Genomic DNA, 27181 nt, shown 5'->3' with positions numbered 1-27181 from the left:
TGCTACATACCTATCGTGTCTAATGAATTCTACGTCGTGTCCCTGATGGCACTTCTTAATGCAGTTCACACATATGGCGTTTCGGTCTGTGGTGTTACAAGTGTGACATCTAAAAAGCGAAAACTCACATTATTTTTCTTGAACATGTCATTAATTGCAGATAAAACATCTTTTTAAATAGCATATATTATCACCGTATGATCTGTGGCTTATAAGGAAAGAGGACCAAACCTGAAAATGTATGTGGCTACAGCCCAGATTAATTTTGAAAAGGGACTTCAACGGAGTAAGAGAATTTCCTATCTTGTGTCTTCTGAGGAAAATGAATGATTTCTAACTTGTAGAGAGGCAGTTTGAACATTTAAAAAAGTTTCAGTTCCTATCAAGTCTTTCAGTGCTGAATCGGTTTCAGGAGAGGGGAGTCAAAACCCTCAGCTGCATGACCAGGATACATCTGACTCTTAGGGCCCAGCTTTGCTTTGAACCTCCTAAGAAAACACTGGTATAAACAAACACTTCCATATTGTGAATGTTGTTGTTAGTTACTGCAGTATTAAAGTTACTTCAAAGGAGTTTTCCTTGTTTCATGGTCCGTGTTTTATGGATCCTCAAGTAGACTGATCAGACCCCAACGTGGACAAGGTTTTCAGTTACAGTCTTTCTACTTTGTCGTTGGTTACGTATTTAAGGGAAATACATCTATAAGAACTGCAGGCATTGCCAGTATAGAAGAGAAAATGACTCTTCCTCTTTTCAGGACTTGAATAATTCTGAAATATACCTGTAGAAATCATGCATGGGATAGCTGGTATAACTTGATATTTTATATAAACACTGGCCTCTACTAACAGCCTTTTCTATGGCGTCTTGATTGTTCATTATTTTGTTATCTGTAATAAAAGAAAAAAAAGTAAAATTCTAGAAGGCAAAGACTTCAGATTTTAAAGAGCTCCTGTAAAGATTACAGGATTATTCTAATAGAAGAGCTGCTAATTTTAAGAGGCTAACTGATGAAGTTTTTTAACTGATGAAGTAATGGTAAGAAATCAGCTAAGAATTGAAATGAGTTTTCCTTGTCAAGATATTCCAACTATTTAGAATAAGTCTAAGTCTCAATAAACCAGTTTCCTTCAAAACTGTTAAAGCTGTTGCCAACTTGTAGAGTGACGGGAGGAATTAAGTTATGGAATAACAAGTGGCTTCTGATTATCATCTTTTTATGGCTTATCTTGAGTATTTTTAGGCAGAACACAGACCCCAACATACCTTTCATTGTCACATTAACACCAGATGCTAAAAATAAGCCTCCAAACCGGTTGTTAAAAATCTGATTGCCTTCTAGTGTTGCAGTTGCATGGTTTGTGATTTCAATACCTAAAGTAAAATTTATAAACAGTAGATGCATCACTTTATATAGTTTCTTACAAGAAACTTGAAATAGTAGCAAATGTAGTAAATTGATTTTTATATAGAAAGTATAACATTAACCCTCTTAATATCTAAAGCCATGCAAATGTTTGTTTGAATCACTGACAGTAAAACTTCACTGTTCACAGTCCACTATCCTCGGTAATAGAGGGAGTGACAGAAGATTCATCAAAAATTTTGGTTTTATTAATAATGACATCATTTTTAATTCCTTTGCAAACTGAAGTAGAAGGGGACAGAGCCCAGAAGTATGTTTAGGTAGCAGCCAGTTCACTGAAAAGGAGCCAGAAATTTGCTTACTTGGAATAATCCAAAGTAATTGCCTTCTTCACTGGCAAAAAGTTTAAACATATATGCGTGGTACTTGGATTACATTTACCAAGGTTTGTTTTTTTTTTTTTTTTTTAAATATTGTACTCCTAATGGTTTATTGTCGGTTGTCACAGAGTTGACTCAGACTCACGGTGAGCCCATGTGTGTCAGCAGAACTGTGCTCTATTAGGGTTTTCAATGGCTGAGTTTTCTTAAGTAGATCACCAGGCCTTCTGAGGAACCTCTGAGTAGGTGGACTTACACCTCCAGCCTCCTGGTTGGCAGCTGAGCTAGTTAAACGTTCGCCCCACCCAGGGACTTTTAGAGTAGTACAGGTCTGCATTTATTCTGTCCTAATTAATGTTTCATAATTACTGAACAGTAAGCAGTTTGTGTTTGGTTTAGGGTGGAAAAATCCAGAACTTAGATTAGGTGCTCTTACAAGCAATTGTTAATAGACACTCTGGCAGCATACTTAAGCAAAAGAGAGCTAATATATCAAAAACCAAACACCTCAGTTTATAGAAAACAAGCCACAGGTAACAAAAGAAAAAATACAAACCTGCAGCAAATCCATCAAATATTCTGTTTTTCCTTAAGACTGGATGACTATTAGTGCTGATGAGAACACCTGCTTGAGCATTCCTGAAAATATCATTTTCTTCAAGGAGACCTATAATAAAATATTAGATGAAGGCTAATGCATACAAACTTTACTAGCCTTTGTTGTTGGTGTTTAGGCTTTCTTTTGGTGGTTTACTTATCGTAAAATTCACAGGACCCATTTCTCAGCCAAAAACAAAGTTTATTAGTAATTCAGAGATACTTAAGGTAGAAATTAACCAAAAATTGCTAAAACTGGCAAATAACCATTCTAACAGTAAACTGAAAGTTCCATGACAGCACGGACTATGCCTAGTTTGTTCACTACTGCTGAATTCTCAATACTGGTGAATTAAACTGAATTCCTTCCAAATATTTCTAGAACCTCTGCATCCTTGGTTTTAGTTCAGGCCCTTATTATTTCTGGCATTTATTACTATACTCATTCCCTGATAAATTTCCCTTTTTCCAGTCCCTTCATCTGCTGCATGGTTTCCAGTCCATTTCCTGGAACTCATCTGATTTGCTTCCCTGCTTAAAATAACTACTTTCAGAAAGGAAAAAAAAAAAAAAAATCAACCTGCCATTTGAAGCCTTTCAAAACATTTTCCCTCAACCTAGTCTTTGTCTTACTACATTACCTGTTCTTTCCTGAATATGCTATACATTTTTATCCCTAATATTTTTGGTTTGTATTTCCTCTTCATGGAATGTCTTGCACTCCTCCCTCCTGATGTCATGTCCGTTTCCATCAAATGTAATTACTTCTCTTTTCTGGTAATACAATGATTAAGAGTGGGTTGAGGGGATCAGACTTCAGGCCTTTAAACACTGATCCACCACTTAGCTTGTCAGTGGGCAGGTTACTTTATCTCAGTCTGTAAAAATGGGCATAGTTGCACCTACCACGTAGTGTTCCGAGGATTAAATAGGTTAATACGTGTAAAAAAACACAGTCCTAAATAAGTGTTAGCGAATACTACTACTATAAAACCTATGTATGTAGAGTGAATTACAATTACTTGTGTACTGGTGTTTCTCTGCTTTCTAAAGATGTGAACCATGTTTTTATTTCTGTAGACATTTGACTCTTCTTTGGCATTTTCTCAGTATTGACCTCCAAATTCCTTTTCCCCTGGATGCCAGGCTCTCTCTTCCCTCTTCTGCTCACTCCTTAGACATTAGCATTCCAGAGCTCAGTTCTTGGCTCTCTTTTCCCTGTATATACTTTGGGTGATCTAACGTCCTCCTGTGGTTATCCTATTACATACATACATAGTGCCGCTAATTCTTAAGTCTGGTCATTTAGTTTAGTGTAATTCATTACGTTCTGGTCATACCAACTTGGATTCCCAAGGAATAGCTTGCATCGAGCATGCATAAAACTGACCACACTACTGTTTTCCACAGAACAGTTGTCTGTGTTACCTTATCTCCATGAAAGGTGCCACTCGGCAGTCACTGATGCCAGAATCCAGAGGATCACTTTTCACTCCTCTCTCAATCCCTATATTTAATCAACAGCTCCGTCCGTCCGCCTGTCCTGTTGATTAATATCTGCCCCGTCCTTTTCCCACTGATGCTGTCACTTTAGTTCAGGCTCTCATCGTTTCTTGCCTAGATGATTTCACATCCCTGCCTCTAACCTTGTGTTACTGTCACCACAGCCTCCCAAAGTGCTATTGCTTAGAGTCCAAACTCCCTGTCCTGCTCAACTTTTAGTACCTCTCGCCTTACTAAAGAAACAACTTTAAGTTTCCTTCAGACTTGTGTACAATGTGCCACTCAGACTATAAGCCTTCTGGATGTAGTACTGTACTTTATTTACCACTGTGTCATCGGTATCATAGTGCGTGGTTCTCGGGTCATCAATCAGTACGTAGAGAGCAGATGAGAGTGAACTAACTAAACTCTCTGTGCCTGAAACAGCTTCCCCCGTTTACCAGTGGACACCCACTCATTTCTGAAGTCACAGCTCAAGTGTGATTTACTCCAGGGCCCTTTTCCCAGTACCTTGCAAACAAAGCTGACCATTCTATATTTTGTCTCTTCACTTCATACTATAAAGGCTCCTACCAGAGAGATGTCACTTTATTGAACTATTAGATTCTAAACACCTTGAGGGTCTACGTCATTAATGAAATGAATTATCAGTGCTTAGTTGTAGTAGTACATTTTGTTGATTGAATCTTGGTATGTTGTATGAGTGATAACTAGCTATAATTCATATATGTACAAAGTTGGACTGTCATTTTAGGAATGGTGATAAATTTGCATTTGACACTCTTCCCTAGTCTCCCTTTATGAACAGCAAGCATTTGGCAAGGGCAGGGGCTGTGAAACTTGCCTCAATCCAATGTGAGTTACCCCTGGATACTAAAGTAGACACACCTTGGCTTCATTAACTCCATTCTCCAGCAAACAGTTATAAACAGTTACAAAATCAATACCTGTTTACTATAGACATTTTCATATATTTACAGACCAATTTATTTCTCACACCTAATTCTACAACTTGACTTTCAAGTTTATTACAATCATTATCACTATTCTGAATAAAAGGTCCAGAGAGAGGATATAAACAAATTCTACTACCTTAAAAAAAAGCCTTACTGACAACTTGCAATTCAAGATGGCTATAAAAGGAAAAGAAAAAAAAAAAGTTCTGTAAACTTTAGCTCTAGGCACTAATCTCCTAAGCCATCTCAAGACTTCATAAGGAAAGACTGAAATCCACTCCATTATAAATTACTTGGCAATGTCATTGATCATTAAAGATATGGAAGAAGAATAACGGAAAACTGGATTTTTCACTAATGCAAAATTAACAACAATACCTCGACCCCCATTAAATATACAGATGCCACCATCTCTTCCATCATGGATTTTATTTCTTCTTAGTGTAGGATTACTATCTGTTTTAATCCAGACTCCAGCCATTGCATTGTCAAATATTTCATTGTCTTCTATACAGCCTAGACCTATAAATGCAAAAATTTAGGTTATGATATTTGGAAAGCTCATTTCTAATGTCTATTAACATTAGATGATAATGAGAAAAAGATGACAGATTTAACCTACCAGAATTATAAACTAGAATTCCACCATTCTGTCCTCCCCAGATTTTGTTGCGTCTAATTTTGGGGTTGCTTCCCGTCCTGTGATAAAATAGAAAATGCCATTTTAATTGCTTCCACTCCCATTTCCCATGTTACATGAAGTCACAGTAGAAAGCCCCATTAATCCCAGAAAGAATTAACTATGCAGTGTGTCCCTCAAGATGCTCTAACAAGTCTGTCAGCAAAGAAACTGGTTTAATTTTACTTTACCCTCTATTTCCCACAAAACATACTTTGCTACAGATCGTTTTTATAAACCAAACCAGCTGCTGCTGAACCGATTCTGACTCATAGTGACCTCATGTGTATCAGTACAACTGCTCCAAAGGGTTTTCAATGGCTGATTTTTTAGAAGTAGATCACTGGGCCTATTTTCTGAGGAACCTCCTATTAATACTATAATTAATATGACAGAGTCTCCTAATAAGTAAATTAAAATGAGTGAGTTGGGTTAAGCACTTGGCTGCTAGCTGAAAAGTCAGTGGCTCAAACCTGCCAGCCACTCTGCGGGAGAAAGATGTGGTGGTCTGCTTCCGTAAAGATTACAGCTTTGGAAACCCTGTGGGGCAGAGTTTTACGTTGTCCTATAGAGTTTCTATGACTTGGAATCAACTTGATGGCAACGGGTTTGGTTTGGTTTGGTTTGAACAGAGAGTCAAGGCGCCCTCGTGATGCAATGGTTAAGCACTCTGCTGCTAACTGAAGGCTGGTGGTTCAATTCAAGGGGCTGAACCAGTTCAGTCACGGCTGAGCAAAAAAAACCAGAACAGACCCAAATTTTTTAAATTCGGGTGATCCGGAAGGGTAACTGGGATGTGAAAAATTACGGGCCCAAGTCCTGGAATGGGAGACGCAGAAGAGGCACAGTGAGCCCTTTCAGGAGCCTGATGCACGAGACTTGGATGCATGAGACTGGATTATTGACAGGACTGTGAAGAGAGAAACACACATGTAAAGCGGCATGGCTGGCTGTCATCTTTGAGTGGGGCACTGTTTCTGACTCTGCTCAAAATCTTACTGGCAAGAGATTTGGTTGTTATGCGATGCGTACACAGCCCTTAGTTTTCTAAGAGGGAGATGAGGTTTCTAGCAGGGCTCTGACCCGTCATTTTTCCCATTCTAGTTTTTAGTTATCAGTCCTGATTCACCCAAATTAAAAAAATTCAGGCCTGCTCCAGTTTCACTTCCTCAGCCATGACCAAATGGGAAGAACCAGTTCGAAGCTCTGGTTCAAACCCTCCCAGTGGTTCCACAGGAGAAAAGACCTGGTAAGCTTCCATAAAGATTACAGCCTAGCAAACCCTGCAGGGTAATTCTACTCTTTTTTCTATAAGCTCGCTGAGTGGGAGTCAACTTCAAAGTGCCTCACACAACAACAGTGCAGTCAGGGTTCACTCGCCAAGTACAAAGGAGCACACTGACGGCTGATCTGACTCTCATAGTGGAAAACAGAACAGTGGAAATAAGCTCTTACGGCATTTGTTCCACAGACTGCTGTCCTCAGCTAGTCTACAGAAAGCTATATGCTGACAATTTACGTCAAGAGTGCAACTAGGTGTGTGAATATACATACAAAAGGGAAAATAAAGGTTGAGCACTAAGCAAGAGAAACACTTCTACAGACCCCTTATACCCAACTTCCTCCCAAAAGAAGGCCAAATGTGAAAATGTTTACCTTATCTGAACCCCTGAATACATATGATTATATATATCATTGTCCTCTAGCACGCCATGTCCATTGTCATAAAAATAGACACCAACCTAAAATTAAAAAAAAATTTTCAAGTAATAAAAGTGTTTAAAAAACAATATATTTCCCATCCAAGAGTCCAAGATAATCCTACCTGCTTGCCACTGTGTATCCTGTTTCTCCTCAGTACTGGAGTGCTGCCGGTTGTCACCCAGACTCCAGCCAGAGTATTACTATACACTTCATTCTCTTCTATTACTCCTTGTCCTTTCTCATGCTAAATACAAGTTACAACAGTTACAATACATTCCTTTAATAAACCGCACAGTGCTTCCCCCCGTTAAAGACAATTATGAAAAAAAAATCAAATTTTTAAATTTCATCTGGGCAAGGAGTATTGGTAACATTTTGTTTACATAGCCTCTTCCTGAGTTGTAGCTTCCAAAGTTCCCTTACTATTCTTTATGTGGTTCTGTACTTTCAAAGCTATTACAGTTAAGAGGAGTAGCATTCAGTTTTTTCTTTTTTTAAACGAAAGAACCTCTTACTTCATCCTAAGGTATGGAACAAACAGAAGATCTCCCATTCAGTAAGTTCACAGTTATTTCAAACTTAGCACCAGTGAAAGCACTTAAAAGTGGTAAGTTCTCAAGTTACTAAAATTTTTATTTTTATAAGACACAGCCATTTCTAGAACTATAAGCAGAAACTGGAATCATACCTGGCACAATACAAGAACCTTTCTGAAATTCCCTATTATTGAATCAGTTGTTAATAGTTTCAGATACCATGGTGACAGAAGATATAGGAAAAATACACAGGTTTTAAAATTTTAACAAGATGCTCAATTATGATTAACAATTCAAATGAAAACTTGGCTTTTTCAGAAGATAAAGGTATTCAAGTCTAGTAACAGTAGAACTTCCAGTGAGAGCTTACCTAATGCTTTTGGAAAATTTAAAAGATTCATACAGTAGTCACATTAGCAAAATTCTAGTGTAACACATACGACGACTTAGGCTGCCAACTAGTTTGTTTTTATGAGTTCAATGCCTGTTGCCCATTATTTTATAATTAAGGACTTTAATAAAAATGTCTATCTTCTATAGCCAAAATTTAGTCTGTTAGGTGCTGATTAAATTTTTACAGAACACTATAAAAAAAAAAACAAACAACCAAACCCAGTGCTGTCGAGTCGATTCCGATTTGTACCGACCCTATAGGACAGAGTAGAACTGTCCCATAGAGTTTCCAAGGAGCACCTGGTGGATTCGAACTGCCAACCCTTTGGTTAGGAGCCATAGTACTTAACCACTACGCCACCAGGGTTTCCACAGAACACTATATACGCCATAAAATTTGAAGTCATACATCTCTAACAGGGAGAACAAGTCTTATTTATTAAATGCTAAAGACAGTTACAAATTCATACTCTGAAACTTGAATATGGCCTACCTACCTAAAACCAGGTATGATCCCTCACCTCCCCTTTTTTTCCTGGTTGTGATGTATGACTATTCAGAATTGTACTCATTAACTTACCACATAAATCCCACCATGCTGGCCGTCATGAATTTTGTTATGCCGAACAATTGGACAACTGTTTGTCCTAATTTGAATTCCAGCTAATGCATTGCCTATTTAAAAATAAAAGTTACAACATCAGCATTTAGAGCCTAATGCCACGTGGAAGTTTTACATACAGTATTAGTTAAAATTCATGAGTACTGCAAGACACACGGGGTTGCCAGGAGTTGGATCAATTTGATGGCAACTAACAACAACACAAGACAAAACTAAGGGAAGTGGGGTGTATATAAACGCAAAAGGGTTATAGGCAGTAGAAGACGGCAGTTAAGAATGACTCTGGAGTCAGGCTGCCAAGTTCTGAGTCCCAGCAATTCTACTGACTTCCTGTGTGACCCTGAATAAGTTATTTAACCTCTTCGTGCCTCTAGTTCCTGATCAGTAAGTGAGGATATTTATTAGCATGTGCCTCAGAGGGTTGACGTGTAGGTTATAAGGTTGAATTATAATTAAATTAAATGTAAAGTGCTTAGAACAGTGCCTGGCACTGAAAAAGCTTATGTAAGTGTTATCCAGGTAAGTGTTGGCAGGAGAGAAAGCCCAGGAACATACTGGTGTCTAGCACATAGATACCTAATAACTGCTGAATTAATGCCTCAAAAGCTTTAATGGGGTATTTTCGTTCTCTAGTTTTTTTTTTTTTTTTTAGTAAGTATAAAAATGTATTAAACTACCACAGAAATAATTTCTTAATTTTTAAGCAATGGAGTGAACATAAGGAAACTATAGCAACTCCCTGTGACCAAGGTCTTATTTATACTTTCATCCCAGGTATCTGACACAGTGAATGGTATGTAGCAGGTACTCTGTACCTAGTAGTGGGTGAATGGTATGTCGTAGGTACTCTTTGGACATGTTATCAGGAGGGACCAGTCACTGGAGAAGGACATCATGCTTGGTAGAGGGTCAGGGAAGAGAAAGACCCTCAAGGAGATGGGTTGACACAGTGGCTGCAACAATAAGCTCAACAAGCGTTAACAACGATTATACAGATGGTGCAGGTTTGGGAAGGGTTTCGTTCTGTTGTACGCAGCGTTTCTATGAGTCGGAACCAACTCAATGAAACCTAACAAGAACAACAATAACAGGTACTCTGTAAATGCTTGTCAAGTGAATAATACCAAAGAATAATATTTACTGAGTATTTTAAGAAATTCTCCTACTTGGGTGATTTCAAAGTGGTCCATTTTGCTAATGTCAGAGAGACAGATTAGTCTCTAAAATTTTATAAACAGAACATACGCTTACCATAAATGTCATTTCCTTCGATAAGGCCTCGTCCATCACCAAAGATATAAACGCCCCCTTGATTTCCATTAAATATAGAATTCCCCCTATAATTAGGTAAAATAATAATTAAAAAAAACCCATCTATTCAACAAAGCTTACTTGTTTTGTACAATGTAAGACCACTCATGGTCATGTGAGCTTGGATAAATTATTTAACTTCTACGAGTCCCATTTCCTAATCTGTAAAATGAGGGAACCACGCTAGATGATTCCTAAGTTTCCTTCTAGTTCTTTCTAAGACCTAAGGCTTTTGGAAAAGCTATCTAGTATCTGAGACAAAACAGCATGATTAACAACTCCCTTCAAAAGAGCTAATACATTAAAAAGAAAATTTTAACTGATCTAGAAACATTTGCTGAATATTAACATGGAAGTCCCATAATTTACTTTTATAAAGCCATCAGAAAATAAAATTTGACAATTAAAATAATTTATGGTTTTTGATTACATGATAATAGCTCTGACCTACAGTCTTGATCAATGCCTTTAAGACAATCTATTTGTTTTCTTTCTGTGGCCAGAGGGGACAGCAGGAACCAATAAAGAAAAGTGTGAGCTTAAAGTCTTGATCTCTCTGTCCAAGAATCTTTGAGATAATTAGTTCCCTGAGTTATTCTACCTGCTGATTCCCAGAAAAAAAAGAGAAGAAAGATCACTTAGGTTACAAGGAAAGGTCACAGCCCTGTTTACTCATCTATAATGCAGTTTGATGAATTTAAAATAAAAATCACAGCATTTGCAATTGTTCATAAAATCATAATGCATGGCTTAGATCAGTGATAAAAACAAAATACCAAAACAAAAAAAAAAACAAAGCAATAACTATGCTCTTTCAGATTCATGATTTTTATTAGTAAAATCTATTTTACAGTACTGAGATACCTAGGAGAAACTTTTAAGAGTTAAGGCTAAATACCTTGACTTTTCTTAAAACAAAACCTAAGGTGAAAAAAAGTAATTTCTAACCATCATTATATGTAAATACCTTATTGTTGGGTCACTATTTGAGGTAATCCATACACCTGCAAAGTTGTTTGCATAGATTTTATTCTCTATGAACTGTCCCCTTCCTTTTTCATGGACATATATTCCTCCAGTCTGCCCATGGTGAATTTCACATCGAACCACTGTGGGGTTAGCGTAGGCTTTCACTTCAAAGCCTGCTATCCTGTTTCTGTGTATGTTGCAACTTTCAAAGTAACCCTGAAAAATACAGAATTTAATCCCTTAGGTAGATGCCACTTTCCGAAAAGAACATTAAAAAAAATTTTTTTTTTGAAAAAGTATACCTCAAAATTTAGTATCAGAAAGGTTCAAGATTAAGAATAGACAGATTTATACCAAATTTCAAAAGAGAAACAAGAAGAAAACACATTTCAATGTTTTTGTAAAACACAGAAAGGTATGGGTGGTTCAGTTTTAGAACTCCCGCCTTCCACGAGGGGCGCCTGCATTCGCCTCCCAGCCAGTGCTCCTCGCGCAGCTGCCACCTGTCTGTCGGCGGAGGCCTGCACGCCGCTACGATGCTGCGCAGCTTCCGGTGGAGCTTCCGGTGGAGCCTCCAGGCCCAGACAGGCTGAGCAGAAAGGCCTGAAGACCTACTTCGGAAACATCAGCCGCCGAGAGCCCTACGGAGCTAACGTCCGATCCGCAGCCGACCACGGACACGACACAGGACCTGGCAGAGCTGCGTTCTCTTGTGCATGGGGTCGCAATGGGTCGGGGTGACTCAACGACGACAAATAAAACAACTAGAAATCCTCTAGTTAGTCTGAGTGAATTCAAAGCCAGGAAAGATCTATTCAATAAATGAAAATATAAAAAATGTTCCTCTGAGTCCAGTAATAGGTGACTGGCTAAGTAAAATATTTTTGAAGACTTATGCTCATGCTATATACGTGCGATCATGTTAAACGAACAGACTTCGGGACAGTATATAGTAAGTATGATCTCAAACTTAAAAACAACTTGAAGGATGAAACAAAAATAGGAGGGAGCTGATTATCTGAGTAGTGGGATTATGGAAGATTTTTATATTCTTCGTACTTCTCTGCATTTCCTAACTTTTCTATAATGGACATGTTCTATTTTAATAATGGAAATAAAAGTTACTGTGGGTTCTGAGTAATACAGATATCCTAAGTTGAAAGAGTCAATTAAGACTGAATATTAAGAGGAAAAAATAACATATTTACAAGATGACACTTTTGATAAGTCATTTCATTCTCCTATCTCCCTTTAAAAACTGAAAATGCTCTCTTCTCTTTAAATTTCCTTTAACACTAATTATTTTTCTTATGCCACTTCCATGTACTACTACTTACTACATTTTTTTTTAAATCTATTTCTACTTGATCATTAGCTCCTTAAAAAGCACTGTTCTAACCTCTGGAGCGTCTATATATATACATAAAGGTACGCAAATAAGATTTGTTGAACTTTTTGCTGAATTTACTAGAAGTTAAAGTGGAATATAAATCACATGTTTAACTCTTCAAGAAAACAGACTCCAAGAGCATCAGAAATAGTTTCCAGGTTTCAGATTCCACAAATAAAGTGCAAATTACCTATAAATCGCACATCTACATTTGGATTATAATTTCTTATTCTTTTTTAAATCAGGGAATTATATCAAACTGAATACCATCTTCAAATATAAAAGAAGTTTTTCCTTCTTTGATTTTATACCAAATAAAAATGTAAGTGTACACTGGATGTATATATACTATTATGGCAATACTGATCACCAAAGGAAAAAAAACAAGAACAGCAAAAAAAAAAAAAAAAGGTTGGACTAAAAAAACCTTAATGTTAGAGGTTTCCAACCATGAGGAGGGAAGCTCACTTAGTCTAGTCTTTCTTTGCCAGAAGTTGGGATGACATACCAGATTGGTAAATTTGGGAAAGATGATGATATTAAGAAATTATTCTTAAGGAGGGAGACTTGCATTGTTATTATGTAAAAAAAAAAAAAAAAGGAAAAAAAAATTCCCATCTTTTAATGATAAGTGTTAAAATACAGGTAAACACGCCCCCCAGGGGCCTTTAAGGATGTGTCAAAACACTAAAACAGACACACAGATAAAGATATGCTTGTTCCCACTCTTCTCTTAAAAATCTATAATACTTTACAAACACCCTCGTTCATCTTGAATGGGAATATCTATCTATAGCATTGCTATAAAAATGCTATAAAATTTATAATAAAATAAACTGTAACAGGGTTCATGATGGAGGAGTAAATTACTATGGTGACCTTCCATAAGTTACCACCACCGTAAGTCTTTTAAAAATAAGGAACTTGTACCCAAAATTATGTTGGTACCACAAATCATTTGTGAATAAACCAGAGGCACGCGTAAACGTAATACTTGAATTGTCGTAACTCTGGGGCACAGCCTAAAGGCAATACAGGTAGTGAAATACTGGCATAGTATAGTTCCCCTACACAATAACAGTTCCATTTAGAAACTACAGCCAATGACTTAAAAATCTTTTCAGCATGTGTGATTACCTAGTCTTTCTTCAATGACAACAACTTGTCAGAAACTCTGTGGGCACCTCCACCAATTAAAAAGGGGGTGGGGGCGAAGATAAAAAACCAGGTGTCCTCAAGTAGAATCCAACTCCCGGCCAACCCCGTGTGTACACGGGTGGAACAGTGCTTCACAGGGTTTCCGACTCCCGGCCAAGCCCGTGTGTACACGGGCGGAACGGTGCTTCACAGGGTTTCCGACTCCCGGCCAAGCCCGTGTGTACACGGGCGGAACGGTGCTTCACAGGGTTTCCGACTCCCGGCCAAGCCCGTGTGTACACGGGCAGAACGGTGCTTCACAGGGTTTCCAGCGGCCAATTTTCTGAAAGCAGGCCACCAGGCCTTTCTTCTGAGGTGCCTCTGGATGGATCTGTATCCCCAGCCTTTCTCATTAGCCATCTGGCCGCCCATCTGGCCACCCAGGGACCCCCTTCACCCATTTGGCCATAACATCAAGTCTGTAATACTTCTGGGTTATCTGCTGGCAAACCAAACATCCTCGCGGAGAGTGTCAGCGTGATGAACACTGGAAAGTTCTACTGGCTCTAAGGGAAAGCAGATTCTCAAGACTCCAAGCCTCCCCACCTTTGCCCAGATTCCTCCATTCCTCCCCTCATTAGAAACGAGAGCTGCAAACTACAACAAAATACCAGTCTCCCTATTCCCGCTGGAAAAGGGTAAGTGGTCATCTCCTCTCTGCTTTCTTACCTGCAGGCCGAAGCTACGGTCTGAGTTGTAAGGGAACTGTTTCTCCCAGGTTAGTTACCTCAGAAACTGGCTAATATGATGAACTGGCCCTTGGTCTGAAGCTCTTTAGGTCTAATCAGTCCCATGATCAAAGGGTACCCCTCACAGTGTAGGTTCAGATTAAGAAAGGGCTCTGCATTAGGGTTTTAGGCACAATGAAAAAAAAGCTTTCCTTTGCCACATGTGTACATGTGAAGCCTACACTGCCTGATTAGAGCCATATAATAACAAGAAAACCTCACCATAACTTTGACTATCTGCCACCGTATCACCACATCCTCTCCAATTTCTTGGGCACCACAGTAATAAAAAATAAAATGTTGCTAATGCTGTACTAGGACTTGAAAACCACCTCAAGGAAAAGTAAACATTAAATGAATACCTGAATAGACAAATAAGATATTATTTTGAAACAGAAGAAAATTTTGTAAAATTATATGGTGTTTCAAACATAGTATCATTTAGAAGGATGCCAAACATAACTACCCATAACAGTTTTGGATTGGTATTTTATAGTTACTATCTCTATTATGGAAACGCTGGTGGCATAGTGGTTAAGTGTTATGGCTGCTAACCAAAGGGTCGGCAGTTTGAATCCACCAGGCGCTCCTTGGAAACTCTATGGGGCAATTTTACTCTGTCCTATAGGGTTGCTGTGACTTGGAATCGACTCGATGGCACTGGGTTTGGTTTTTTGGTTTATCTCTATTATGGAACCCTGATGGTGCAGTGGTTAAGAACTTAGCTGCTAACCAAAAGGTCAGCAGTTCGAATCCACCAGCTACTCCATGGAAACCCTATGACACAGCTCTACTCTGTCCTACAGGGTTGGTGTGAGTCAGATTTGACTCAGTGGCAATGGGTTTGGCTTTGGTTTTTATCTCCATTATAAAGTTCTGCTAGGTAAAAAAATTTTTAAGAGAAATAAATCAAACTAACGATGAGACCACTATTTCTTAAGTGTAGTCCACAGGCAACTGCACTGGACTCAGTTATCGTGCTTATTAAAAATACATATCCTGGGCCCTATCCTCAGAAATTCTGATTTATTATGTTTGCGACAGAACATGAATGTTCACTTTAAAACAGATCCTGGGTAATTTGTATGCACACTTTATGTTTGAGAACTGCTGGATTAGATCATCCTCCTCTCAAAGATGGTATTAATTCCCTAAGGACCCCATCATCTCTACATGGAGATAATGTCAAATGCAAAAATTCATGAAACACTGGACATTTTAAAATATAATGCTGAAGTTGCTTTTTACTCTTCAGTTTAGCTAACTGGGTAATACGAAAATAAATGCTGAAACCTATCTGAAATGTAACTGGTACAGAGTCAGTTTTTCTGTCAGGAAAAATGTTCTTACCATGCCATGGTCAAATGTGAACACACCAACATCACGTCCATGATGAATGTGATTCCGTCTAATAATTGGGTTTCCATGATTTTTAACCCAAATCCCAGCTAAAGCATTATTGGAAATTTCATTATCCTCATATATTCCCTACAACGATTATTCAGAAACAAAAAATTAGTAGAGCTTTATAAAAATTAAAAAAGAAACAAGAAACAAAACTTAAAAATACCTGTGCATGATCTGTTATATAAAGTCCAACATTTTCACAGTCGCTGATGTTACAGTGTTTGATGGTGGGACATGCTCCTTGACCACTGACACATACGGCAGAACCAACTGTAAGAAAATATCTCTATTTAAAAACCTAATGGCCAAAACCACAGTGACTCATTTTATGATAAGAGAGAAATGAAACACTAACCTGTACATGTACTTCGGATGATACAGTGATCAATAATAGGGCTACAGTTGACTGTAATCTCTAAACAGTGGTGTGCATTGTGGTGCTGGGCAGATTTGTCATCAGGGTTGAACTGAAACGTAGACATTTTGTTTGAAATAGACAACCATTGCCTTCCTTAATGATTTTGAAACGTATTATTTTACATCTTAAAATCTCTTACCCTTATTGTCATATAGCCAACATAAGCATCCTCAGAACCTTCCATAAAAACGAAAGTTGAATCTCTAGTGTTTTCAATTATAACTTTGTCTGCTACTTTTCCAGGTGCTGTGGAGAAGACAATTTAAAGCATATTACCTTTATCAGACAGATGAAATGGAAAAATTTTTAAAAATTACTTTTTTCAATCACTAAAAATACTCTGCTACAAAACTAATATAATACAGTGGGACTTTTTTTTTTTTAAAGTTTTTAAGTTGGGTACTTTTACTGGGTTTTTTTTTTTAAACATTAGTATTGATTAGATAGGACTAATATCCACTTTATTAGTTAACTATGTTTCATCAGTCTTTAAGGGGATATTATTTGATTATCATTATACTCAAGTCCATGTATAATAAACTTTCTAATGAGGTTCAATTATAAATAGTATTTAATATCAAATGAACCAAAACCAAACCAAACTCATTGCCATCGAGTCGATTCCAACTCATAGCAACCCTATAGGACAGAGTAAAACTGCCCCATAGAGTTTTTAAGGAGCACCTGGTGAATTCAAACTGCCGACCTTTGGGTTAGCAGCTGTAGCACTTAACCACTACACTACCAGGGTTTCTGATATCAAATGAGGTGACATTTAAAAAATGGTTTCTTGTGGAAACAAATTCACCAACAGCAGCAGCAGCACTGTAGAGAAAGGCAGAGACATGTGTATTTAAATTTATTTACAACAGAGGCCTTGATCTGAAAAGTAATGAAAATCTCTAGATAAAATTTTCCATCCTCCCCCTTTTTCTTTATGGTGGAAATGGGGGAGGGAAGCAGTAAATGCAAATTTCATTACAAAATAATAATTATTAGCTATTTTAAAATGATCTATGTACTGTATCCCTAAAAATCAGAGGTAGCACGAATCTTCAAATGACTAGTGAGTACTCAACAAGTACCTCATTAAAAACTATTCTTAGAAACCTGGCCATAAGAATACTTCTAAAATAGTACAAAACAAAATATACTTAAATATTACATTTCAGTTCCATTAAAATCATAGCTATAAAAACATTAACATCTTTATTTTCAAATAAAAGATGAAATTAACAAATAGTTTTCCTTTTTTTAATGGATAATTGAGGAGCAGTGGAAGAAAGTACCAACATTAAGAACTATGTGTTTATCAGAAATTTCTGAACTCACGTTTTCGTTTCCTTCACATAAAATATGCAAGATATCTATACTCCTATTTTTTTTTCCTACCATTAAGGTTATTATCAAGGTTCAACTGGATTTTAAGTTGTTAGCATTAAAAAACCCGTCAGGTAAATCAAATAATATGAATAAAACGTTAAAATTCTAATTTTAATGTACTTGAAAATACCTGCACCAATCATGGTGATTGGAGATTCAATATATATCCATTCATCAGTATATATTCCAGAATGAACAAAGATGAGCCCGTCAAAATGAGCCTCTTGAACCCCACCAAGGGCATCTTCAATGGTATCATAATACTGGGGGACAAAAATGTTGTCAGTACAGAGCTGAGAGATTCCCATTTTAAGTCTTACAAGAACACAAATCAAACATACCAACATATTTTCTCTTCCTTTATATCTTGCAGGGTTACTGTAGAAATGTTCAGCAAATCCTGGTTTTACGTGTGCACCTTTATACTAAAAGGTCAAAATCAAACAAACAATAACAAAACCACTGAATACTAATATATTCTAAAGTTCTGATTTACCACTATATTGATAACTTTTATTTAAAAACCCCAATTATCCCGACTAATATTCCATGACATAGTACACTGTAAAATCTGGAACAGGTTATAAGTCAGTAAGACCCAGTATGAAAGGTCAAGCATTTCCAGTCTTAGCACCACTGACGGTTTGTGGCACCGCACTCTTTGTTGCGGGTGCCGTCCTGTGGACTGCAGAATGTTTAACAGCAAACCTGCCCTCACTCGCTAGTTACCAGTCACACCCTCCCCTCCAGTTGGGACACCCTACCACATGTTCCCTGGGAAGCAAAATCATCCCTAGTCCAGAACCACTGGTGAATGACCACATGAAACTTACACTGAACATGGAATTTTAAAACAAATACCGAAAACCATAATTTAAATAAAAGTTTAAATAGACCCACAGAAATCGTAAATGCTCTCCAGACTTACCGCCACTCAATAAATAATAAACATGTCAAGTAGTGTAAAAAATTGCTGAATATTTTGTTGGCTGATAAATGTTCACTAGCTTACTTTCAAAATGCATCCTTGCATTTAAACTTATTATTTATTTTTTTTTAAGAAACTTTCATTTAAAAATAATAATATAAATCAGTGTTTTGTATTTACACTCCATACCAACTGCTGGAAACTCTCTTTCCAAGGGTTTGGCTGTTCATACTCTTCTGGATTAATCTGATAGAATTTACCAGGTTCCGGGTGCATCATAGGGCGGGTATACTCAAATACTTCCATGTATAATCGTTTCCTAGTGGGAAAGTGAATTAAAAAGATTTCTTCATGAATTGCCTTTTAGATTAATAAAGCTTTAAACAAGTATAACAATTATTTGAAGTCTTCAAAAACATGAAACTGGCTTAGAATTACTAAAGAACAGAGGTAATAAGAAGAGACAACTATCAAAATACAGAACTTTAAAAATAAGAACATATTTTGGCTAACACAATGTAACTGCATATAAAAAACAATTTCTTTAAAATTTGACTTTAACTCAGGGGAAAAATGCCACCACTACTGTCATAGCCCCATATAGCTATTATTTAAAAAGATTTTCAACAAAATATTTTGAACTTAATTTTTCCTCTATCTTCAAACCATTTACATCCCATCAAGAACAACCATCAAACCTTAGAATAAGAGTAACTATAATAGTTATCTTTCTCTGCTCTTCATTCTTACTTCTCCCTTCCAAAGCGTAATTTTTCTTCCTTATAAACTGTACTTTATTTTTATCATCATAAAGGTACTACATAACTGTCGTAAAATACAGAAAAAAAAAGATATTCTATAGTTTCAAAATATTCAGTCCTAATAGTTTACTATATTCCCTTCTGGGAGTCCCTGGGTGGTACAAAGGATTCATACACTCAGCCGATAGCTGGAAGGTTGGCGTTCGGGTCCACCCAGAGGCACATCACAAGAAAGGCCTGGTGATTCACTTCTGAAAAAACAGCCACTGAAAGCCCTACAGAGCACAGGTCTATCCCGACACACACGGAGCTGCCAGGAGTCTGGGTTGACCCTACAGCAACTGTGTTTTTACATTTCCTTCCAGTTTTTTTTTTCTCTTTCTATACAGTTTCATTTAATACAATTATACTTAGTATATAAAATTTTATATTCTGCTATTTTCCTTTTTAAAACATAGCCTTTTCCCATATTGTTAACATTCTACAAGAATTACTGCTCATGGCTACATGACAACCCTCCAAGCAGACATTACGTTGTTTATGTAGTTCATTCCCTTACTGCTGGGCGTTTAGATTTCAAATTTTTCTCTACTAATGACACAGGTCCCTAGGCGGTGCAAAGGGCGGTGCTGGGCTACTGTTAGGAAAATCTGTACACAAGGCAAGAAAGTTTTTCAATAGAATTACTGGGTCCACTAAACTGTCATATTTAATTCATTAGCTATTATAAATTAGGTCTCGTCCTGTTTCTAAAAAGCAATTAAATGAAAAATGTTTCTCATAATTGCTCAGTTGCTATTAAATGACAAATAGCAGAGAAAGTACTTCATGTACTGTTTTATAAATGTGCTTGGACTGACAGGTCACATTTGTGATAAACAGGTAACCAAGAATTTAGAAGCATTTTCATTTTGTTTCTACCATTTAACAGTATTTTTACCAGCTCATACTTCAACTTTCCTGCTGTCTTTAGCATTCTGGGCAGCAAACAATATTATCTCAAGATAATAAGGAATAGGTTTTCACTCACCACAAAATTGGATCATTAGCAAGCTCACTGAAGCGTTTACACACACAAGCTGCTCTACAAAGATCTTGTTCCAGCAAATAAGAGAAGATTTTTAGAACCACTTCATCTGGCAGTTTCTCCTGAAGATACTGTTCAGCAGGTGCTGCTACAGAAAGATTAATAAACAGATTATAAAAAATTTACTCATCATGCTAGCAAAGACTTTCTCATTACTTAAGGAGCACAATTTCCATTCATCTAACGAGTAGTAGCTTTTATTATATGATCACTTTATAAGCACTTTTCTTTCATAAACAACACACATTTGTCTGCTTTTATTTTGATTTATTAAGGATTCTTTTAGCAACTCTGTATCATCTCAAAAACTGGTTAAAATAAATATTTAAAAAGAATCTTTATACAACAATAAAGGTCAATGAGGAAGAGGTCAGGGTTCTAACGTATATCTCAATCCCAAATGTAATACTCAACTATACCTGGTTTAATCTTAGTATTTTGCTATCAAACATAAATTTTAAGTTATTTTATTCTATCTGGTAGTTTCCCCCAGGAAATACCTGACAGATCTTGTGATTTTCCAGATACCCTTGCACGTTTTGCACGATGGCCGAAGTTTTCCGTGGTAGAAGTTGAGGCCCCCTACAAAAACAGAAGTGAATTACACAAACATTTTTACCATACATAATTACTTTTTTAAAAAAACGACATTTCCTTTTTCTGTTTCCTAAAAATTCTTTCGTTAGAAAGAAATCAATTCAATTCAACTACGTTTAGCTTACCTCCATGCTGCTCTTTGTAGGACACGCTGTTCTTTTCGGCAGAAGAGTTTTCCTACGAAGTTGGTACGGACTGTTTTGTGCGCCAGGACCTGATTCTTCTGCAACCATATCTGCAGGTACGTCATCATCTGTTGTAAACAAAAGCAGTAAGAAAAACGGTACCCATTTTTTAAAAAAGCTCGATGGATGCAGTACTGTCTTAAAAAAATTCAGATTACTTTTTTTTGCAGAAGATAAAAGTTTTATAAAAAAAACCCAATCACTTGGATAATCATCTGTTATGGATTGAATTGTGTCCCCCCAAAATACATGTTGTAAATCCTAACCTCGAAGCCAGTGGTTATGATCCCATTTGGGAACGGGTTGTCTTTGTTACGTTAATGAGCCAGGATTAGTGTTCATTTCTGTTTTAAGTCAATTTCTTTTTTTAACAAGCAGAGACAGGGGAGAGAGATGCCAAGTCCTGTGAAGACTGTCCAGGAGCAGAAGTTCAGAAGAGACAAGGACCTTCCTCCAGAGCCAAGTGAGAGAGAACACATTCCTAGAGCAAGCACCCTGAACGTGGAATTTTAGCCTCCTGAACTTGTGGTATTTCTGTTATAGCCGCACTAGATAACTAAGAATTTGCTACCGGAAGAGTGGGATGCTGCTCTAACAGATAACCTAAAATGTAGTAGTTGTTTTGGGATTGGGTAATGAGTGGAGGCTGCAAGAGTTTTAAGGTTCCTAACAGCAAAGACCTACACTGCCTCAAAGAGAGTGTTGGTAGTGTTATGGATGTTAAAGGCAACTCTGGTGAGGGGTCAGAAGGAAGTGAGGAAAGCTATAAAGTATCTACCGTCTTAGAGAATACATATGGTATGGGTAACAGAATGCTGCTGAAATGTGGATATTAAATGTGCTTCTTGTGAGGCTTTAAGAGAAAATGATGAACATGAAATTGGACAATGGAGGAAGAGTTAAGCTTTTTATGCAACGGCAAAGAACTCGTCTGAGTAACGTTCAAACATTTGGTAGGAGGCAGAACCTGTAAGTGATGTGTTTAGATGATGAGATCCGTAGGCAAGATCTGCTTGCTACTTACAGTAAAATGTAAAAGGGAAGAGATGGACTTAAAAATGAACTATGCAAAATGAAAACAAAACAAAGATTTGGAAAATTCTGTTGTAAAAACTAAGGATGTGTGTCCTACAATTTTCACCAAGGACGTGGCTACACAATCTTTTGTTAAAGAGATGAAGCCTGTGACTGAGGGATCTAACCAACTACCACAGCAGAAAACCCATCAGCTTAGACTGAAAAGAAAGAACAAAAGGAGAGATCGCTGTCTGCCTCTTCGAATTCCACATGCAGGGAACAGGTCTAGGAGCTACATCTGTTTTCCTCCAGGAAAAGAAAAGAACCAACCCTGGAGCAGCTTGGAGATCAGCAGAGCTGTTGAAAGTAGCATGGGAAGCAGTGATGCTTCATTTTCAAAGGGTGGGGCCATGGCCTCTGGGGTGTCCAAAAGAGATTATAAACGAGCAAGCAAAAGACACAGAGACGGGGGAAGAGAGATGCTAGGCCACATGAAGACTAGCCAGGAGCAGAAGCTCAGAAGAGACGAGGATGTCCTCCAGAGCCGACAGAGAAAGCAAGCCTTCCCTTAGAGCTGGCACCCTGAAATTGGACTTCTAGCCTCCTAAACTGTGAGAAAAAAAAATTTTTTTGTTGTTAGAGCCATCCACTTGTAGTATTTCTGTTATAGCAGCAGTAGATAACTAAGATACCATCTGAAGGAAATATTGGGTTTCTACTTCACTTCTTATGGCAAAATAAACTCTAATATAAATACATATTTATATTTAAATATGGGGAGTAGGAAGGTGGGGGTAGATATTTTCTTGTCAGAGCTCAAAGGGGTAAGGAAGGCAGCCTGACAAGGGGTATCAGAGTTGGGAATCCTTGGGTGGTGCAAACAGTGAAGTGCTAGACTATTAGCCAAAAGGTTGGTGGTTTGAATCCACCCAGAGGTACCTTGGGAGACAGGCCTGACTAAGGTCACAGCCTTGAAAACCCTATGGAGCAGTTCTACTCTGCACACATGGCATCACCATGTGTCGGGAATTGACTCCTTGACAACTAACAATAACAACACACAGATGCTCACCCTTAGTTGGAGCCAACAACTAACTAAATTGGATGGCGACTAACAACAACAAATAAACAATGGTAGGGAAAGGGTATTGGAGTTGAAGTGGGTGAAGTGGGCACCAGCAGAGCATAACCCTGGTGTTAGGCAATGATGGAGCTTAAGAGGGGTTAGAAGGAAGCCTGGAATGGGCAGTCAGAGCTAGAGCAAGGAAAGGAGGACATCCACACAGGAGAAGGAATGGCAAAGATGGAAGATCAGTTACGAACAACAAGGGGAGTGAGTAAATGTGATAACGAAAGCAAAGTTTCTCAGAGAAGCGAGTTACAAATATGAAGAGAACACTAAAATATACACCTCGTAGTGTTAGATGGAACTGGAGGTATCAGTATGAACTCTGGTTTTCAATATACAGACAAAGATAGATATGTGTGTGTGTGTGTTTGCATGTGTGTGTGTGAGTGTGTGTGTGCACGTATTCCCTAGCTCTGTTCACTGACAGAACCTGGAAAACAATGATAAGCATATCTAACAGTTGGATCTTGGCTTCTGAAAACCATTTCCCGTAAAAGGAATGAAGCCTCCTTGGAGAAATTGCTGATTCCAGGGCTGGGCCGGGAAATATATGAGCCTAAACATCTTGTGCTAGAAAGTAAGAAAGTGCTCAAAGGCTGATGAGATCACGTCAAAAGGACACAGAAGTCAGCCTGAAGGCGCTTCAACTGGCAAAACTGTATTGGAGCACCAAAATCAATAATGATAGTAAAAGGATTATAACTCAAGGAATAAAACAGAAAACCATAAATCCATAGCGATAGACATAATATTCATGAATAAACTGCAAGTTTGGTGAGGAGTATGATAACCAAAATACCTCCCCACAAAATACTTACAAAATAGAAAGGGAAAAAGAGTTAATTCTATAGGAGAGATGTCACACAGTGCCTTAAATCAAGTGATCAAAGTGAATATCATCATTGACAGGACAAATTGAAATTTTATGCTACCTGATAGCATACAACAAGATCACAGAATCACTCCTCATTATGAGGGAACATACAACAAATCCTAATTTGTTCTACAAAGTAACTGGCTTGTTACCAAAACTGTCCCAGATTGAAGGACACTGTTTGGAACTGTCGGGGACTAAAGAGACATAGCAACTAAATGCAGCATGTCGTTCTGCACTAGATCTTCTTGCTAACAGAATGCTACTAGGGCAACCCGCCAGACTTGAGTGGGGTCTAAAGATTACAAGATAGTAACGTGCCAGTGTTAACTTCCTGCTTTTGGTAACTGCAGTACGATCATTTAGGAGAATATCCTTGTTTGTAGGAAATACACAACAAAATATTAGGGGGTGATGGTGCATCAGGTTGGCACCCTACGATTGAAGGGTTTTCTAAGTGTGTGGACTGTTCGCTTTAAAAAGCTTAGTAAATTTGAACAATATATAAAGATCTTTAAAAATCTGCTTAGAAAATAAGCACCACACAGTCAAAAGCAGCAACACGATTAGGGAAAAAATATCTGCAGCACATATCACAAAAGTGTAATTTTCTTATATCTGAATGCCTACAAGTCAATATGGAAAAAAAAAAAAAAAACGAAAACACAATTCAACAGAAAATTGGGCCAAGTACATAAATAGACAGTTAAGAATTAAGGAAATATAAATGAAATTCAAATAAAAACTACAATATTGTTTTTCATCTAGCAGATAATCAAAGATCAAAAAGTTTGATAGCAAACTAGTATTATTAAAGGATAATATAAGGGAAAAAAAATGTCCTTAATTACTCTGTGGAGGGTAACTGGTAGTAGCTACTACTTAGCCATTCCATTTCTGGGAATTGATCCTGTACTATGAAATGTCGATAAAGTAGTACGTACCGAGATACTCACTGCAGCACTGTTTATGATACTGCCAGATAACAATCAAAAAATGTCCATCAATAAGAATTTGTTAAATAAAAATACAGAGTCCCCGGGTGGTACAACTAGTTAACGTACTCACAGCTGCTAAACTAAAGGTTAGTGGTTTGAGTACACCCAGAGGCATTTCTGAAGAAAGGCCTAGCAATCTAACTCTCAAAAATCAGCCACTGAAAACTCTACGGAGCACAGTGCTATTCTGACACAGATGAGGTTGCCATGAACTGGAATCAACTCGAGGGCAATTGGCAGTAGTAGTAGTATATCGTCACTAACAATATAAAGCAGTTCTATACAGACTGATGTGGAACTATCTCCAACACATAAAAAAAAAAAAAAAAAATCCAATGCTGTCGATTCCAACTCAAACTGACCCTACAGGACAGAGCAGAACAGCCTCATAGAGTTTCCAAGGAGTGGGTGGTGGATTTGAACTGCTGACCTTTTGGTTAATAGCCATATAACCACTGTGCACCAGGGCTCCAGTACACAGAAGTATAAAAAGCACAGTATACAGAACAATGTGTTTAGTATGTGTATGTGTTTTAAAGGCTGTACATACATATACTTATAGATGCATATATTCATTAAAATGTAAACCCCAGAAGGGCACACAGCCAACTTTAAGAGGCTCCCACTGGCCAAAGATGGGACAATCTGTGCATCATCAATAAAGATAACCGTAAGGAACTGAAAGAAATATATTGAAACCCATGAGCTCAAAATGATACTTAAAAACAAACGAACAAAAAAAAACTGGTTACTGTTCAGAGTTCCTAGTGAAAAAAATCAACCCATCATTTTGATAAACTGGTAAATAACGGAAAATAAACATTTTATTCTGCCTCTCTGACACAAACTAAACTACAAGGTAACCCAGTATTAGGTGAGGGGAAGATTCTCTACAGAAACATTCTAACATTTCAGCAAGAAATGAAGAAGAAATAATAAAATGAGAGAATCACTCTTTTGTAATATCTAATGAGTTGGTATGTTGTACTGTGGTGAACTGCACACATATTGCTGTGATGCTGGAAGCTATGCCACCAGGACTTAAAATACTAGCAGGGTCACTCATGGTGGACAGGTTTCAGTGGGGCTTCCAGACTAAGACAAACCAGGAAGAAGGACCTGGCGATCTACTTCTAAAAACAGTGGCCAGTGAAAACCTTATGAATAGCAGCAGAACATTGTTTCATATAGTGCTGGAAGATGAGCCCCTCAGGTCGGAAGGCACTCAAAATGCGACAGGGAAGAGCTGCCTCCTCAAAGTAGAGTCGACCTTAACAATGTGAATGGAGTAAAGCTTTCCGGACCTTCATTTGCTGATGTGGCATGACTCAAAATGAGAAGAAACAACTGCAAGCATCCATTAATAACAGGAGCATAGAACGTATGAAGTATGAATCTAGGAAAATTTGAAGTAGTCAAAAATGAAATGGAATACATGAAGATCGATATCCTAGGCATTAGTGAGCTGAAATGGACTGGTATTGGGCCATTGTGAATCCGACAATCAAACGGTCAACTATGTCGGGAATGACAAATTGAAAAGGAATGGTATCACATCCATTGTCAAAAAGAACATTTGAAGATCTATCCTGAAGCACAACGCTGTCAGGGATAGGACAATACCCATACAAGGAAGACCAGTTAATATGACTATTTTACACACTAACCACTAATGCCAAAGATGAAGAAATCGAAGATTTTTACCAACTTCTGGAGTCTGAAATTGATCAAATGTGCAATCAGGATGTGTTGATAATTATTGGTGATTGGGATGCAAAAGTTGGAAGCAGAAGAAAGATCACTAGTTGGAAAATGTGGAGTTGGTGACAGAAATGGACAACATAACGGACAGAAGTGGACCTCACCAACTGAAAACACAGGAATCACATCAACTACATCCGTGGGAAGAGATGATGGAAAAGCTCAATATCATCAGCCAGAACAAGGCCAGGGGCTGACTGTGGAACAGACTGTCAATTGCTCAATTAAAACAAGTCCACGAGAACCAAAACCCAACCTTGAGTATATCCCACCTGAATATGGAGACCATCTTAATGAAGAGATTT

At 37.7% G+C, this 27181-nt stretch overlaps 1 protein-coding gene across 1 annotated transcript in view; it reads right to left on the bottom strand.

Moving 5' to 3' along the window:
* FBXO11 (F-box protein 11) overlaps positions 1 to 27181 on the bottom strand; it is a 91689-nt gene that overhangs the window by 10221 nt on the left and 54287 nt on the right. Inside the window, exons 2-22 of the mRNA XM_010597272.3 lie at positions 21038 to 21165; positions 20816 to 20897; positions 20259 to 20403; positions 18657 to 18786; positions 17881 to 17964; positions 17670 to 17802; positions 16296 to 16402; positions 16094 to 16205; positions 15902 to 16008; positions 15682 to 15819; positions 11015 to 11232; positions 9988 to 10073; positions 8695 to 8789; positions 7307 to 7429; positions 7138 to 7223; positions 5425 to 5501; positions 5181 to 5324; positions 2303 to 2413; positions 1267 to 1374; positions 782 to 890; positions 11 to 109 (exon numbers count right to left, since the gene is read on the bottom strand). Of these exons, the coding sequence (XP_010595574.2) occupies positions 11 to 109; positions 782 to 890; positions 1267 to 1374; positions 2303 to 2413; positions 5181 to 5324; positions 5425 to 5501; positions 7138 to 7223; positions 7307 to 7429; positions 8695 to 8789; positions 9988 to 10073; positions 11015 to 11232; positions 15682 to 15819; positions 15902 to 16008; positions 16094 to 16205; positions 16296 to 16402; positions 17670 to 17802; positions 17881 to 17964; positions 18657 to 18786; positions 20259 to 20403; positions 20816 to 20897; positions 21038 to 21145 (2402 nt within the window). The 5' untranslated portion in view covers positions 21146 to 21165. The remainder of the gene's footprint in view (positions 1 to 10; positions 110 to 781; positions 891 to 1266; positions 1375 to 2302; positions 2414 to 5180; positions 5325 to 5424; positions 5502 to 7137; positions 7224 to 7306; positions 7430 to 8694; positions 8790 to 9987; positions 10074 to 11014; positions 11233 to 15681; positions 15820 to 15901; positions 16009 to 16093; positions 16206 to 16295; positions 16403 to 17669; positions 17803 to 17880; positions 17965 to 18656; positions 18787 to 20258; positions 20404 to 20815; positions 20898 to 21037; positions 21166 to 27181) is intronic.

This window comes from Loxodonta africana, chromosome 26 (assembly GCF_030014295.1).
Source record: "Loxodonta africana isolate mLoxAfr1 chromosome 26, mLoxAfr1.hap2, whole genome shotgun sequence".
In the NCBI taxonomy this organism is placed as follows: domain Eukaryota; kingdom Metazoa; phylum Chordata; class Mammalia; order Proboscidea; family Elephantidae; genus Loxodonta; species Loxodonta africana.
This window is presented reverse-complemented; position numbering and strand designations above follow the sequence as displayed.